Source organism: Myxocyprinus asiaticus, chromosome 26, assembly GCF_019703515.2.
Source record: "Myxocyprinus asiaticus isolate MX2 ecotype Aquarium Trade chromosome 26, UBuf_Myxa_2, whole genome shotgun sequence".
NCBI lineage: Eukaryota > Metazoa > Chordata > Actinopteri > Cypriniformes > Catostomidae > Myxocyprinus > Myxocyprinus asiaticus.
The window spans coordinates 17,306,564-17,323,871 of NC_059369.1; the positions used below are offsets into that span (position 1 = coordinate 17,306,564).

General features: G+C 38.8%; 1 protein-coding gene across 1 annotated transcript in view; it reads right to left on the bottom strand.

Annotated features, from left to right (window-relative positions):
• Nucleotides 1–14,077, bottom strand: part of LOC127417263 (C-Maf-inducing protein-like) — a 53,482-nt gene extending 39,405 nt beyond the window's left edge. Inside the window, exon 1 of the mRNA XM_051657152.1 lies at nt 13,000–14,077. Coding sequence (XP_051513112.1) covers nt 13,000–13,359 — 360 coding nt within the window. The 5' untranslated portion in view covers nt 13,360–14,077. The remainder of the gene's footprint in view (nt 1–12,999) is intronic.
• Nucleotides 14,078–17,308: the final 3,231 nt, after the last annotated feature.

A 17,308-nucleotide genomic window follows, 5' to 3' on the forward strand; every position in this document is an offset into this window, starting at 1 on the left:
AGCCTTGTTTGTTTACAACAGAAAGCTCAAAGGTTTGGTTAAAAAGTATATGTTATACACTCACCAAGCACTTTATTAGGAAAACCTGTACACCTACTTACTCCTGTGATTATCTAATCAGCCAATCATGTGGCAGCAGTGCAATGCATAAAATCATGCGGATACGGGTCAGGAGCTTCAGTTAATATTCATATCAACCATCAGAATGGGGAAAAAATTTGATCTCAGTGATTTGGACCGTGGCATGATTGTTGGTGCCAGACGGGCTGGTTTGAGTATTTCTGTAACTGCTGATCTCCTGGGATTTTCACGCACAACAGTCTCTAGAATTTACTCAGAATGATGCCAACAACAAAAAAAGTTCTGTGGACGGAAACGCCTTGTTAACGAGAGAGGTCAATGGAGAATGGCCAGACTGGTTTGAGCTGACAGAAAGTCTATGGTAACTCAGATAAACTCTCTGTACAATTGTTGTGAGCAGAATAGCATCTCAGAATGCACATCGAACCTTGAGGTGGATGGGCTACAACAGTAGAAGACCATGTCAGGCAATTTATTAGGACCATAGTATTCCTAATAAAGTGCTCAGCGAGTGTAGGTGTACGGAGCTAGGCAAAATTCAGAATTAGAATCGCTTCCCATTAAATTCAGTTGGCATTTGAATTGAATTGGCCATTCCCCACAGGATGTTGAATTAGAATTTAAATTTAATGTAACAGGAATTCAACACAACAGAAGAATTATATTAGTCCATTATGACAAATTTAGCGACATAACATTAATTAATAATAAAAAAAAATTGTATTTATTATGATTATTTTTTTCTGATTAGACATTTCTATAAACTAAGCTCAATACAATTCTGTCTAACAATTAACACTAACACTTTTGCCACTCAGCACCACAGAATGTCCACCACATTGTTTTTGGATAACAGTATAAAAATAAATATGGACATAAAACCTGAATATACTGTATATACAGTATATGTCATATCACATTTAAATCAGAAGCCTAATTTGTGTGCTTTCCAATTCAGTTGGCCTTCCGTTTAATGCAGTCTGGCGTGATAGCTTTGGGAGACCACATGGGTACTGCACTTAATACTGTATCCGGTCGCACACCGGACAAGAAGCGTCATGTTATGGGTAGGACAAGGCACAGGTATCACACTAGGGTTGCAACTAACAATTATTTTGATAATCCATTAATCTTCTACTATTTCGTTGATTATTAAAAAAAACAACAAAAAAAAACATTTTATTTCCTGTTTTATTTAAATGATTTTTTTTAAACAGAAATGATAAAGGGCGTAAGGATTTGGTTCGATTTACATTACTGAATTCGTGATTCTATATACTCACAAAACTTTGAACAAAGCCTGAATCATCCATTTTAAAACCTACAATATTAATAAAAAATACTTAACATGTATGTAATCTGTGACAGTGTACAAAAAGCTATTCTGAGATGCGGGTTGCTGCTGTTTTGGTGGCACGTGGGGGACCTACACATATTAGGCAGGTGGTTTTAATGTTGTGGCTGATCAATGTCAATGTGCCTTTAAATGGCAGGGCTTTTGATGTCTTTTTCAACGAAAGAGTGACAGGAAGTATTTATAATGGGTTGCTGTTATGCAAATATAATTTAGCCTCAGAGAGCTTAGAGACAGGGGTGAGTCACATCTTTCATATCTTCTAGTGAGATCATTTTCCATAAAGCTGACTACACTTTTCGAAAATGAGCTATCAAAATGCAAAATGTTTTGTCACTTGTTCTTAAGACAAAAAGTGGAAAATAAACAGCATCTTGAAAAAAATAATGCATTTTTATCATCTGGTTGCCGTCATGTGTTCCATCTCCAAAGCAAATGAGGTCAAGTATTTTAAGAACATCAGAGAGATAATGTAATTTCAACCTAAATGACACCCTAGCACAGTTACAGAGGCATCAGGAAACTTGAGATAAGGAACCAAAGCTTGGAGTTTGGAAATGTCTGAAAATTTAAAATTGATATGCTTAAAGGAATAGTTCACCCAAAAAGAAAATAATCGTCTTCATTTATAGTAATTTCACTTTCCAATCGTGTACGGCATTTGAGGAATACAAAAAGAGATGTTAGGCTGCAGTTTTGTAGTCAAGTCACTAAGTCTTGAGTTGAATCTGAGTCCTCAATGCTCAAGTCCGAGTCCAAGTCACCAATATTGTGTCCGAGTAGAGTCCAAGTCGAGTCGCCAATAACTACATACAAGTCCAAGTTAAGAGTCCTTGTCATAAAATAAGCACAAAAAAAAAAAAAAAAAAATCACAATTCTGTTTCCATTTTAAGTTTATTTGTGCACACACACACATTCCCTTTCAAAGTGTATTGTTGAAGAAACCATACACACAACAACAATACCAACTCTGTACGTTTTTTTTCTTAATGTTACTTGAATGTTTGATATTGCTTTTAGAAACTTCAAGCAGTTTTCTCCATTTGTTTCTTTGTTCTTATTTTACTAACTGTTTATTTGTCTTGAATAATTACATGAGAACTTAACACAATTCTATCTATCTATCTATCTATCACAGTGTTGTATATACAGTTGAATTCAGAAGTTTACATATAGGTTGAAGTTATTAAAACTCATTTTTTAACCACTCAACATATTTCATATTAGCAAACTGTAGTTTTGGCAAGTCGTTTGGGACATCTACTTTGTGCATGACATGAGTAATTTTTCCAACAATAGTTTACAGACAGATTGTTTCACTTTTAATTGACTATATCACAATTCCAGTGGGTCAGAAGTTTACATACACTAAGTTAACTGTGCCTTTAAGCAGCTTAGAAAATTCCAGAAAATGATGTCAAGACTTTAGACAAATAGCCAATTAGCTTCTGATAGGAGGTGTACTGATTTGGAGGTGTACCTGTGGATTTATTTTAAGGCCTACCATCAAACTCAATCAAAAGAAATCAGCCAAGATGCAGAAAAAAAATTGTGGACCTACACAAGTCTGGTTCATCCTTGAGAGCAATTTCCAAATGCCTGAAGGTACCACATTCATCTGTACAAACAATAGTACAGAAATATAAACAACATGGGTCCACGCAGCCATCATACCGCTAAGAAAGGAGACGCATTCTGTCTCCTAGAGATGAACGTAGTTTGGTGCGAAAAGTGCAAATCAATCCCTGAACAACAGCAAAGGACCTTGTGAAGATGCTGGAGGAAACAGGTAGACAAGTATCTATATCCACAGTAAAACGAGTCCTATATTGACATATCCTGAAAGGCTGCTCAGCAAGGAAGAAGCCACTGCTCCAAAACCGCCATAAAAAAGCCAGAATACAGTTTGCAAGTGTACATGGGGACAAAGATCTGTCTGAGAAATGTCCTCTGATCTAATGAAACAAAAATGTAACTGCTTGGCCATAATGACCATCATTATGTTTGGAGGAAAAAGGGTGAGGCTTGCAAGCTGAAGAAGAACATCCCAACTGTAAAGCATGGGGGTGGCAGCATCATGTTGTGGGGGTGCTTTGCTGCAGGAGGGACTGGTGCACTTCACAAAATAGATGGCATCATGAGGAAGGAAAATTATGTGGATATATTGAAGCAACATCTCAAGACATCAGCCATGAAGTTAAAGCTTGGTCGCAAATGGGTCTTCCAAATGGACAATGACCTCAAACATACCTCCAAAGTTGTGGCAAAATGGCTTAAGGACAACAAAGTCAAGGTATTGGAGTGGCCATCACAAAGCCCTGACCTCAATCCGATAGAAAATTTGTGGGCAGAACTGAAAATGCGTGTGTGAGCAAGGAGGCCTACAAACCTGACTCGGTAACACCAGTTCTGTCTGGAGGAATGGGCCAAAATTCAAGCAAATTATTGTGAGAAGCTTGTGGAAGGCTACCCAAAACATTTGACCCAAGTTAAACAATTTAAAGCCAATTCTACCAAATACTAATAAAGTGTATGTAAACTTCTGACCCACTGGGAATGTGATGAAAGAAATAAAATCTGAAATTAATCATTCTCTCTACTATTATTCTGACATTTCACATTCTTAAAATAAAGTAGTGATCCTAACTGACCTGAGACAGGGAATGTTTTCTATGATTAAATGTCAGGAATTGTGAAAAACTGAGTTGAAATGTATTTGGCTAAGGTGTATGTAAACTTCTGATGTTCTAACGAAGTATCGCGATACCAAAAAAATTAAAACAGTACGATATCATCTTGTTGCTAATTTCGGTACCATATTAAAGTATGCTGTAATTAGCTAAATAATATGAGATGTGATGAACAAGATTGAACAAGAGGTGCCGCTCTGCTCTGTCATATGATTCCCACACACACACAAACGCAACACTCACTAGTGCTTAATTTTCATGCAGTGTGTTTAGAGTATAAATGGCTGTTAACACTTAAATGAAGTCCTCCGGTGCAGCTCTGAGATTTCAGCTCGAGAGTCATGATGGGATTATCTCAGCATTAATGGGAAGCTTGATTTAACTAACCCATCAAAAACAGGAAGAACTCAAATGTCTGTCAAAATAAAAGTCCCTCTTAAATGAAAGCTCTATTCAACTGGATGCGAGAAATTGAAGACAGGAAAATATTACTACACTGCCATTCAAAAGTTTGGGGTCACTTTCCTGAAATGTTTCTCGTGATCTTAAAAACGTTTTGATCTGAAGGCATATGCTTAAATGTTTGAAATTAGTTTTGTAGACAAAAATATAATTGTGCCACCATATTAATTTATTTAATAAAATGTTTTTGAAATGGATGACTTGGACCAAATAATAAAGAAAAGCAGCCAATAAGTGCCCAACATAGATGGGAACTCCTTCAATACTGTTTAAAAAGCATCCCAGGGTGATACCTCAAGAAGTTGGTTGTGAAAATGTCAAGAGTACATGTCTGCAAATTCTAGGCAAAGTGTGGCCACTTTAAAGATTTATTTTGGATTTTTTTAGCCACAACATAATTCCCATATTTCCATTTCTATTATTCCATAGTTGTGATGACTTTACTATTATTCTAAAATGTGAAAAAAAAAAAAAAAAGCTGTATGTATCAATTTGATTAAACACCATTTGATCATAACTTTTAATTAAAACATTTAACATGGAATCCAGAAAAATTCAAACGGAAAACAAATAATTTGTATCTGTGAGACTTTATGCAGTCCTTTTAATCAAGTCATTTTCTGTGTAATTTCATCAAAAATCTGAGGCTTTTTATTTGTTGATTATAGTATCGATATCGAGGTACCAGGGCTGGTATCGTGCCGAAGCCAAAATCTTGGTATCGGAGCAACCCTAATAATGGAAATAAAAAATGAGATATCAGAAAAATATCTTTCCACTGTAAACGACAGTGCCTTCTTGCCATTTATTTGAAGTTTATTTATTTATTTATTTATTTTCTCAGGTATTGTCCTCTAGTGTTATATTATCAAAATTAATTATAATTCAGGCGTTGGAGCAATTCACATGATTTTTCATGGATGGATGTTTGTCCTTTTAACAGTGGGATTACTTAACTGTTTTAGCCTACATCTGTGATAAACTTGCATCACACAAGCCAGTCTCTATGTAAAACAACACCTGTCATAAACGGCTGAACACACGTCAACATGATCTTATGTTCCCGTAAAAATTATAACTCGTAATAATGATTTAAGGGATCCTGGGTAGCTCAGTGGTAAAATACGCTGGCTACCACCCCTGGAGATCGCTAGTTTGCTAGTTCGAATCCCAGGGTGTGCTGAGTGACTCCAGCCAGGTCTCCTAAGCAACCAAATTGGCCCGGTTGCTAGGGAGGGTAGAGTCACATGGGGTAACCTCCTCCTGGTCGCTATAATGTGGTTTGTTCTCAGTGGGGCGCATGGTGAATTGAGCGTGGTTGCCGCAGTGGATGGCGTGAAGCCTCCACACGCGCTATGTCTCCGTGGCAACGCGCTCAACAAGCCACGTGATAAGATGCGCGGGTTGACTGTTTCAGATGCGGAGGCAACTGGGATTGATCCTCCGCCACCTGAATCACTATGCGACCACAAGGACTTAGAGCGCATTGGGAATTGGGCATTCCAAATTGGGAGAAAAGGGAAACCCCCCCCCCCCCCCAAAAAAAATAATGATTTAAAATTTTGTTCCACATATTTTCGAATTTTCTATGTATGTACCACCACATAGATTCTGAAATATCCTTTACGCGTTCTAGACAAACTTGTGCTGGTAAGTTTTGAGAGGACTAGTCGTAACGTGTTCTTTGTTAACGGTTTCTGTCATTTGATATGCTCATGTCTCTTACATTGTCAATAAGCATCGGAATATTATTTTTACAGTACGACTTTAACCATGTATTATGCACCACCGACCAAATGGTGAGTTGATTCCTCATACTCCGTATAAGACTGAGTTCGTGGGCAATGGAGGAGTCAGGAGACAACAAAACAGGTTCAATGTCAGTGTTTAATTCAATGCTTCTAAGGTCCAACACTCAATCGATGGTAAGCGTCGTAACAGAAATACAAAAACTCAGTTGCTATGAAAGTACTCTCAAATAATGAACACTCTCTCGGATCATTGCTGTTGTGCTTTCGGTCACTCTCGCACACTCTGATGCTCTGGTGTGCCTTATCAGGTCTCCCTCCGCCATCACTATAATGAGAGACAGGTGTTAGAGTAATTGAAACTCAGGTGACGAGCCTTACCGCTTTCCCGCAGACAGACACATGATCATGCCCCCCATGCCACACTCCGGTATTCTCCCTCGCTATACCACATCTTTAGAGGCAGAATATTTGTATGAATAAACAGAGGAAGTGTTATTTTGCATTATAATAGATCTGCGAGTACACATTACATATTTTGAGTGGCATACACACTCTCTGAACGAGAGCAGGAAGATGAGAGCGCACGTCCAGTTTTGAATGAAAGCAAAGGAAATCTGCGTGCGAGTGTAGAGATTTGCGCTCGCACAACCGGTACATGGCATGAAATGCCTGTGATCTCAAGCCATAAAAGGGCAGAATGCAAAAGTTAACAGTTGTAACGAACCTTCTCCTCCAAGTCAGAACGCACCCAATGCTCGAGTCATTAGTGTTCAAGTCTGAGACAAGTCACAAGTCAGTGTTTCCCATTAATTACCTAGACTGTGGTGGCCTGCCAATTTGTCCCGCCACATTTTCATAATGAACCAAAAATATTTTTACACTTCTCGTAACAACATAAAAGATCTCTAACATTGTTTTTTGCACCGTTGCTTCGGCAAAGCATCTCTCGCTCACAAAGCATCTCTCCTCGCTTATGTCGATTGACATATCTGGCTGCTTGTTGTGAAAAACAATGTATAACGTATGTCACGTTATATCTAGCTAGCTAACGTTAGCTAATTATATAACACAGCTCAACATTAATGCTTGTCCAGGACAAATTGATTTTTGAAGGGGCAAGTTAAAGAGAACTTTACTTGCCCGACCGGACAAGCAGACTGATTGAAACGGCATTAACGAAAAAATAACTGGCTATATTTGTGATAGGCAAGGCCAGTGTCACTTATTACAAAGTTCATATTCTTATTTTGCTGTTGAAAATAATCCAGAGTGCGTAATTTTATAATTCGCTAGTGATATAGTAACAGCTGCGCCCTGTTTGATTGACAGGCGGCATATGTGTGTGTGCTGAAAATGCTCGCGCTAATGCATCTGAACGGACAAATACATTTCAAAATTCCGCCAAAATGCCCGTCTCGGCGAGGTATTCATGTAAACAGAGAGTTTATGTCTAAAGTGAACATAAACAGAATTTATAAACTTGTAAGTATAAATGTAAGCTAATAGACCTGCTGCTGTCTAGTGTGTCATTATAATAATCAAACAACCAATCTTTAGTAGATTTAAAAAGTATTAATGTATTATAATCATACAGTGAAGACCAGTAGTAGTTTTGTGTTGTATTTCATTCTGAATGTTTACTTGAATACTTGATAGCCTAAAGCTGTTAAAAAAGCTGTTTTTTTGTTTTATTATTTTTAATCTTTTTTTATTCATTGCTGTTTTTTATTGTTATTTTATTACTGACTGTTTACTAGTCTTGAAAAATTACTTAAGAACTTGAAACCATTCTTCCATAATTAACATATTAGTTAGTGTTATTATTTCTTGTGGTTTTGAAGCTGGTATTGAGAATCGTCAAATTTCACAACAGACTACAAACTACTGAAATTTTGATACTGTGATAATGTATAGCCTTTATTGTACATGGTAGATCTTGCTGCAATAACATGATGAAAAAATAGATCTCATTCTATAGAACTATGAGCATCCTTGTGCTGAGTGACTCCAGCCAGGTCTCCTAGGGAAGGTAGAGTTGATAGGGAGAGTAGAGTCACATGGGGTAACCTCCTCATGATCGCTATAATGTGGTTCGTTCTCAGTGGGGCGCGTGGTGAGTTGAGCGTGGATGCCGCGGTGGGTGGCGTGAAGCCTCCACACACGCTATGTCTCTGTGGCAACGCACTCAACATGCCATGTGATAAGATGCGTGAGGTTGATGATCTCAGACGCGGAGGCAACTGGGATTCGTCCTCCACCACCCGGACTGAGGCGAATCACTACGTGACCACGAGGACTTAAAAGCACATTGGGAATTGGACATTCCAAACTGGGAGAGAAAAAAAAAAGAACTAGAAGCATCCCTCTGTTGTTAATGGTGGCGATGGAGGCTTTTCTTTATTTGACTACCATACATAACATAAAATAATTAAATGATCATATGACAATAGCCTCCTCCCCTACCCAGTGCAGTTTAAATTTCTGTCGCAGAGAATTAAGTTGATTGCATAGGTAAACTATTAGGTTGGGCATCGATTGTAATCTTAGGAAACACACAACAGAAACTTTGACATGTTGCTTGAGCATGTAACTTAAATGTCCTTTTTTCTCTCCAGACAAGTAACTTTTTTACTCGGACAAGTGAATGACCAATTTAGTTGTCTGGAGGACAAGCACATGACAATGCTTAATGTCGAACCCTGATCTAACGTTAACGTTATTACCAGCAGCTCTGACAACATAAGATTTTCAGCATCTGAGGAGCAAATTCAACACAGGTAACCACTTTTTCTTCATTTCTTAGATGGCTCAAATGTATGCTCTAGTCGATTTTGTGTTTTGACCATTTGTGAGCTGCGTTAAACTCTGGTGTGACTTTTTTGCCGCGTCATCACAATTCATATCTATACAATATGTTTATGATTAAATTACTACTAGAGCACAAAGCTGTTTACAGGAGCACAAATTTCTTCATAGATCTAGCCTCTTAATTTTGCTCTTAAAGTGCACCAGATTGATGCATTTAACTTTAAAATGTACAAAATTTTCTTACAGGGGAAATTTTCTTACCCCAATAGAGGGTCCGAGGTCCACCCACCACAGTCTCACAAAATCCTGTGGGGAACACTGTGAGTCATCAACATTTTTCAAACAGGTTTCCCAAACACTCCCTCAGGTATACAAATCAGAAAAAGAAATAGACCCACCCCTAACTCACACCATTGGTTTAGCCAATGTTGCTGTGTCAAACCTTGTTTATACTTTCGCCTGGCACCGCATCGTGCCCTGCTCATGCAGCTCCCCAGCGGCCAGAGGCATTTATACTTGACACGCACTGCGGTTGCACTCTTCTCCAAAGAACAGTTGGCAGTGCAGGGAAAATATCATCTAATCCACCAAGAATCAGCAGTGAAGAAGTGCTTTGCTGAAATTAACATTCACCTGGCCAGGTATAATAATATTAGTTCATGTTGACCTAGTAGCGGACAACAACCACAACAACAAAACCCGCTTAAGAACCAGTAGCTTTTTACACAGTCTGTCTGTGATTACACTCAAGCACTTCAGTTTACAGCAAAGATACTAGTTGTACATTTTTAGAGTCTAGTCAAGATTATGACTTTTACATTTAAAATAAGTGCATGAACTCCAATTACATTTAAACACGTTAATAAATGTTTTTATTTTACAGAGTATAAAATAAACAAGAGCTGTTCAGTTTAGTGTACTTTAGTGTATTATTTAGACCTTTTAATTCAGCGTATAAAAAGTAGTGGATGAATTGGCTTACTTGTCTTTCAGAACAACAACAACTGAGGAACAACAAAAGGTAATGGCACTGTGAAAACATTATCCTTTTAACATTATGGACCCTTTTCACAGGCTGTGATGACACTTTTCCACCTTATTTAGCAGTGTAAATCTACTAAACTTTATTTTTTATTTTTTTTATTTCGTGTAAATTTGTCACAATACATTTGTATTATATTACCCTGGAATAAAAAAATAAAACAGATGTTACCACTGATGTGGTGAGGTTTCTATTACAGCAGATGAGAGAGTGACAGTAAATTTGCCATCTTCTCTCTTTTGAATGTTGTAATCCATCGGTCTCTAATTTTTTTCATTTAGAAAATTTTTGAAACGTAATTGCTGTTTTTCTTTTGATTTTGGAGCAAATGAGTAAGCAAAAATTATATTAGCCGTGATCTCCCATTCACAGCTATCGAACTTCACCCTGCAATCGTTTACTTCCACGTTCCAAAACCCGGAAGTGTGAAAAGGGTCCATTTACAGTAGTTTTACTTTGCCTCAAAAGCACAGATACTATACATCATCTGCACTGCCCCTTTCCTTGAATTCGTCCAATGGAATTAAAGCACTGCAAGCACAATGCGCGCGAAAAGTTACAAAAATTGGCATGTGCACAGCCGAGCGGAACAGAGCTTTATGGAGGCCAGACGACAGCTGCGATGCTGTCACTTTTGCACTAACCCTTGTAAACAAGGGAATGCGTCAAGTATACACCAAGCTTTAGGCTGGTCGGGGGATGCATAAACAAATGAGAAGAGTATAGCTACAGACAGAGCTCCAAAAAGGAACGGGAGCTCCAAACCGCCAGCAAAGATATAGTGAGCCCCTTACCTAACCCTTTCCTTAACCCTAACCATCTGTGGAGCCGTCATCCCCTTTTGGAAATGGCATAACCCCCTTTTGGAGAAACCACACCCTATTTTGGAGATTCCACCCCATTTGGAGATCTACGGCCTGAAGCTATACCTACTTGAAACAAACAGAGCGATGTTTTGATAGTTCCATAGATCAGTGTTTACACTTTGGGGAAATCAATGAACGGCTTATTTATAGTTTCTAAATATTAGGCTGGGATAGGAAAAAAACATTTTGATAAAAAAAAAATAAAAAAAAGATTTACACACTTCAGCTTTAATATCTACAATAAAGCCTCTGTTGAAATCCTGACCTCCTCCAAAAGCACAATGGTATAACCCTCCATATAATCACAAAGAGGCCAGTATATGCCAAAAGAGAACATTAGCCACAGACAACTACCTCCATTAGCTATGGTCAACTGCACACGGGTCACTAGCTAAACATCTATTAGAGAGCTTGCAACTACAAGAAAACCAATACAGAATGACAGGACAGACAGCTTAAAAAAAATAATAATCATTTGATGGTAGACTGATTTATTTATATTTTCTGTAAATGCTTTCAAAGTACTTTTTACAAAATGACAACATATAGCGGCAAAGGTAAACATACGGTCTGTGTTTGGATTGGGCTAATCTCAGCTAGCCTCAGAAATCCTGAGGGCCTCTCTGTATCAGTGACTGGGCTTCATCTGACAGTAAGGCCGTTGTTAAACAAGCAATCTAATTCATTTTGAAACATTTGTTTCAGGAAGAAGCTAACGGCTAATTCAATCATTTCATAATGATGACATACAGCTGTAAATGTTAAACCTTTAATTTAATCAGCCATTTGATGATGGCAAAAAATAGCTTCATGGCCAGACTGTAAGGATGACCTGCGCTGAACTAAGAGAAATCAACATAGCATGCCAACAAGACTCCAGAGGCACATTTGAGAGATGATTTAACCTACTCATTTGACACAGACACTGTGGAATAGGACTGACCCCTCCACATCGAGCCTAACGATGGATAATATTGAGTGACTGCCTGCACAACTTCATATGTTTTTGATTTTTTTAAATAACCACCATCCCAGGTGGATGAATCCATTGCGACTGTGACACTACTTTTGAATTGACAGACCTCTTGAGCAGAAATAAGATATATGTCCTAATGTTTGTAAAACAGAGAACTAAGTGATCAAACATGTCAGAAACACCTGCAAATGTGACAATAAGAAAAATAGAACTAAACGGCAATTACACTGATTGTACTTGTATACAATTAAATAAATACTCAAAAAAAATAAAATCAAGCTGACATTCCCACTGACACTTCGAACTGTATGTCTGGTTATTCCACTACATAATCTGCCAAATTAGAACATATCTTATGTTTTAGAATAGCAATAGGATCATTCATCATCTTAATAAATCTGATAAACATTAACCATACTGTACATTATTACATACAGAAAGCAGTAGGCCCAAATCCTTTATCATGAGTTACATGGACATAGAAAATGTCCTCCAATTGAGTCCAATGAACATATTTGAGCTCAGAAAAACAAACCACACAGTTTACTAGATTGTGATCTTTGGATTTGGATCTAGGCACTAATGTTACTGTGGCAGTATTTGGCTGTTCACAATAAGAGAATATGGGATGCTTAAAAGAGAAATGTTATTCATTAGTTAAATGCTGAATGGGTAAACGATGCGATTGTGGATATGTAATGGAGAACGCGAGGGAGAAATTAAGAACATCTGCCACAACGCTGCCATGGACTGACAAATCACAATGCACAAACTCGGAAAACAAGAGACAATGTAACGGGGGAAAGCTGTTCAGTTGTTATTATGACGTCAAAGTGTGTTTCCAAGCCTATTTCGAAACACATCAGCGATATACTCAACCTGCATTTTTAATTCTCATTATTACATCGATGCCAATATGGCCATACACAGCGTATATGTCAAACCGAGCACTGCTTAGCGGATCTTACCGTGGCAGACACTAGACTGCTGTCCGTCAAGGTGAGGTGATGCGGCTCCCACCTCCGTAAAAATTTCGAGGTGAGGATCTTACTTAGGAAGGTCCGCGGATGCTTGACCACGCACACCTGGATGTCTCCCTCCTGGAGCAGTTTGTATCTCATGCCGCTGCTGTTGTTGTTGTTGCTGCTGCTGCTGCTGCTGTTGTGAAGAAGGGTTCTCTTGCTGCAGGGCCCCGCTTTGTGATTATTATTCCCCTCCAGCGGCGGCTGCTGCGCGGACATTTCTCCAAGCAGCGGCTTACTCTCTTCGGACGGATAAAACTGATTGTTGTGCAGCTCATTTCCCCCGCCGCTGCCGTTAAAATCCATGTTGAAGCTAAGGGAAAGTCGACGGCGTTGGATCAGATCAGGTGGATGTCTTCTGATTTCGAGGACGAATAAGGGGCCGTTCACACCAAACACGATCCGTCGTCCGTCTGCGCTGTTTTTCGATTGTTTTCCTACGTAAACATGCGCTAGACGGACGTCTTTGACCGTCTCGCGCAGGAGCGCCTCGTCTCAAACAAGAACGTCAACTTTTAAAAACGCGTCTCGAGGCAACTGCGTTCTGTTCTATACGTCGTTTAGCGCATAGACGCGTTCTGTCTGAACAGCCCCTAATGGTCGTCCGAGTGTTTGGCATATATAGGCTCACGCGAGCCACCGCGATTCGACCTCAGTGTGTTTAATATCAGCGGTGGAACAGAAAAGGCAAGGATCGGTGGCGGCGAGAAATGAAGCCATTAAACAAGCCCGTGCAAACGAGGAATGGTTCGATGTAGTCCAACGTTTCCTTGTGGCTTTCCTTTATTCAATACGTTCGGCCCATCGCCATATCCATTCCGCCACTGTCCACAGCGTATTATTCCACTCTTCCTCGCGAAAATATCAAACGATAACCACATACAGCATCCACGAGGTGTTTTGTTCTCCGTGTTTTATTCGTTCTTCAGATGCTTAGAGTCATGGTTCCCTTTTTCTGTCGTTTCTTCCCTCCCTATCTCGGTGGAGGAACCGAGTGCTTCGATAGGGCTGTGTGTGGATTGGTCCCGGCTCGTTCATGTGATATCGGAGTGACGTCAATGGGGAGGCGAACGGATGCGCGCCTAGCGTCTCTCGCCACTGTCTCTGTTTGATAGGGAGCGCGCACTTCCCCTCGCGCAAAATGGAGAAAAGAAAGAGGGCGCAGGGTTTGTGTCATACTATCTTCTGTCCACAATGATTCTGTATGGCTTCTTTGTTGCTGAAGATGAGCCATCTGTCCCCCATAGTGGGACACAAGCTTTCGTAATGTTCAGTATAAACTGTTCAATTGGATAAAAGCTGAATTGACAACATTTGAATGTCACCTTTTTTTTTTTTTTTTTTTTTTGACAACGAAATCAGGGGAGATTGGCTACTTGTCACAGTTTTACTCCAGGGAATATTTCTCTCCTGTTAGGGTTATAGTTCTGTATAGACACATACCTTTAAAGTCTTAAAGCTACTGGTAATTTTCACCTTTATTGCTCAGGAAAAAGATACAGTTCATTTAACACACATTGACCTTTCATGAATGCCCCTAAAGCAGGGTAAGTTATCACAATGGATATCTGCTTGTGTTTAAAATGTATTGTGGGCTATTTAATTGGATTTCAGCCAAATGTAAGTAATAACACAATTCTGAAACGCACAACCATTCATGACACAATAAAAATAGGGAAGGTAACTCACAAAAGTATTAAACCATTTTTGGTTAACAAAATTGTAACAAATGAATTGTTTAAAATGACAAAACATATAGGGTACAACGGGGCTAGAGGCACACCTTAGCCATTTCTGGTCACAAAGTGTATCATACTATGAGCAGCATAATTTGTGTGAAAATAAATAATAACAGAAGGTTCTTTTGATTAAAATTATTATTATTATTATTATTTAAGAAGGTGGCGAGTGGGACTTTTACCCCACACTTGGGTTAAAAGGTCACACATTTGGTGTAAAAGGCAGGGGTTAAAGTGATATTGTGTAGATATCGGAGCAATAGTTATAGTGCGAATTTGGTCAACTAATGCAAATTTTGAAACAGCAAGATGCTTTTCTGAGAAAGAAATTAAGATAATGCTTCTTCAAAATAACCTCTTCAGAAAAGGGTTAACCATTTCCTGTTCATTTCAATCACATTTGGCATTTCATAACATCTCATGTATTCTATAAACAAATGAATCTCCATTGTGATTGGATCAGTCAATGTGAGCCCACTTTGAACATTTGTTCATATAAAATCTATTCCCCCCACTCAAGAAAAACTATGTGTTTTATGGGGGCATTTAGCCCCTGCAACAGGGGGGCTTTTTTACCCCAAATACTAACCTTTCATGTTTTAGTCAGTTATTTAAAAACTTTTGGTCACACTTTATATTAGGTGTCTTTAAATACTATGTACTAACATTAAAATATATACTATGTATTTACTGTGTAACTACATGTTGTTCTTCAAAATTTTTACAAGATTCACATTTGCTGCTACTGAGGTTGAGGTACAGGGAGGTTTAGGAGTAGGGTTTAGGGTAAGGGTTGGGTTAGGGTTAGGCTAGGTTTAGGGTAAGGTTAACAGTGTAACTACAAATGTAATTAAATGCAGGTACTTTAAACATAGGTACAATCCAACAACACGTATGTACATAGTAAGTACATTGTATCAAATGCTTAAGTACATAGTAGTTTAAGACACCTAAAGTGGGACCAAACCTTTGATTTAAGTACCTTGAACAAAACTGAAAATGACAAACACGTTTTTTTGTTGTTGTTTTTTTCTTAAAATAAATTGGATAATTTCAGGGATTTTCATTAGCTACATAAATGTGCAACTTAAAATTTTTTCATTAAATATGAGACAAAATTACCTCAAGTCAGCATTTACAGGTGCATCTCAATAAATTAGAATATCGTGGAAAAGTTCATTTATTTCAGTAATTCAACTCAAATTGTGAAACTCGTGTATTAAATAAATTCAATGCACACAGACTGAAGAAGTTTAAGTCTTTGGTTCTTTTAATTGTGATGATTTTGGCTCACATTTAACAAAAACCCACCAATTCACTATCTCAAAAAATTAGAATACATCATAAGACCAATAAAAAAAACATTTTTAGTGAATTGTTGGCCTTCTGGAAAGTATGTTCATTTACTGTATATGTACTCAATACTTGGTAGGGGCTCCATTTGCTTTAATTACTGCCTCAATTCGGCGTGGCATGGAGGTGATCAGTTTGTGGCACTGCTGAGGTGGTATGGAAGCCCAGGTTTCTTTGACAGTGGCCTTCAGCTCATCTGCATTTTTTGGTCTCTTGTTTCTCATTTTCCTCTTGACAATACCCCATAGATTCTCTATGGGGTTCAGGTCTGGTGAGTTTACTGGCCAGTCAAGCACACCAACACCATGGTCATTTAACCAACTTTTGGTGCTTTTGGCAGTGTGGGCATGTGCCAAATCCTGCTGGAAAATGAAATCAGCATCTTTAAAAAGCTGGTCAGCAGAAGGAAGCATGAAGTGCTCCAACATTTATTGGTAAACGGGTGCAGTGACTTTGGTTTTCAAAAAACACAATGGACCTACACCAGCAGATGACATTGCACCCCAAATCATCACAGACTGTGGAAACTTAACACTGGACTTCAAGCAACTTGGGCTATGAGCTTCTCCACCCTTCCTCCAGACTCTAGGACCTTGGTTTCCAAATGAAATACAAAACTTGCTCTCATCTGAAAAGAGGACTTTGGAACACTGGGCAACAGTCCAGTTCTTCTTCTCCTTAGCCCAGGTAAGACGCCTTTGACGTTGTCTGTGGTTCAGGAGTGGCTTAACAAGAGGAATACGACAACTGTAGCCAAATTCCTTGACATGTCTGTGTGTGGTGGCTCTTGATGCCTTGACCCCAGCCTCAGTCCATTCCTTGTGAAGTTCACCCAAATTCTTGAATCGATTTTGCTTGACAATCCTCATAAGGCTGCGGTTCTCTCGGTTGGTTGTGCATCTTTTTCTTCCACACTTTTTCCTTCCACTCAACTTTCTGTTAACATGCTTGGATACAGCACTCTGTGAAAAGCCAGCTTCTTTGGCAATTAATGTTTGTGGCTTACCCTCCTTGTGAAGGGTGTCAATGATTGTCTTCTGGACAACTGTCAGATCAGCAGTCTTCCCCATGATTGTGTAGCCTAGTGAACCAAACTGAGAGACCATTTTGAAGGCTCAGGAAACCTTTGCAGGTGTTTTGAGTTGATTAGCTGATATGCATGT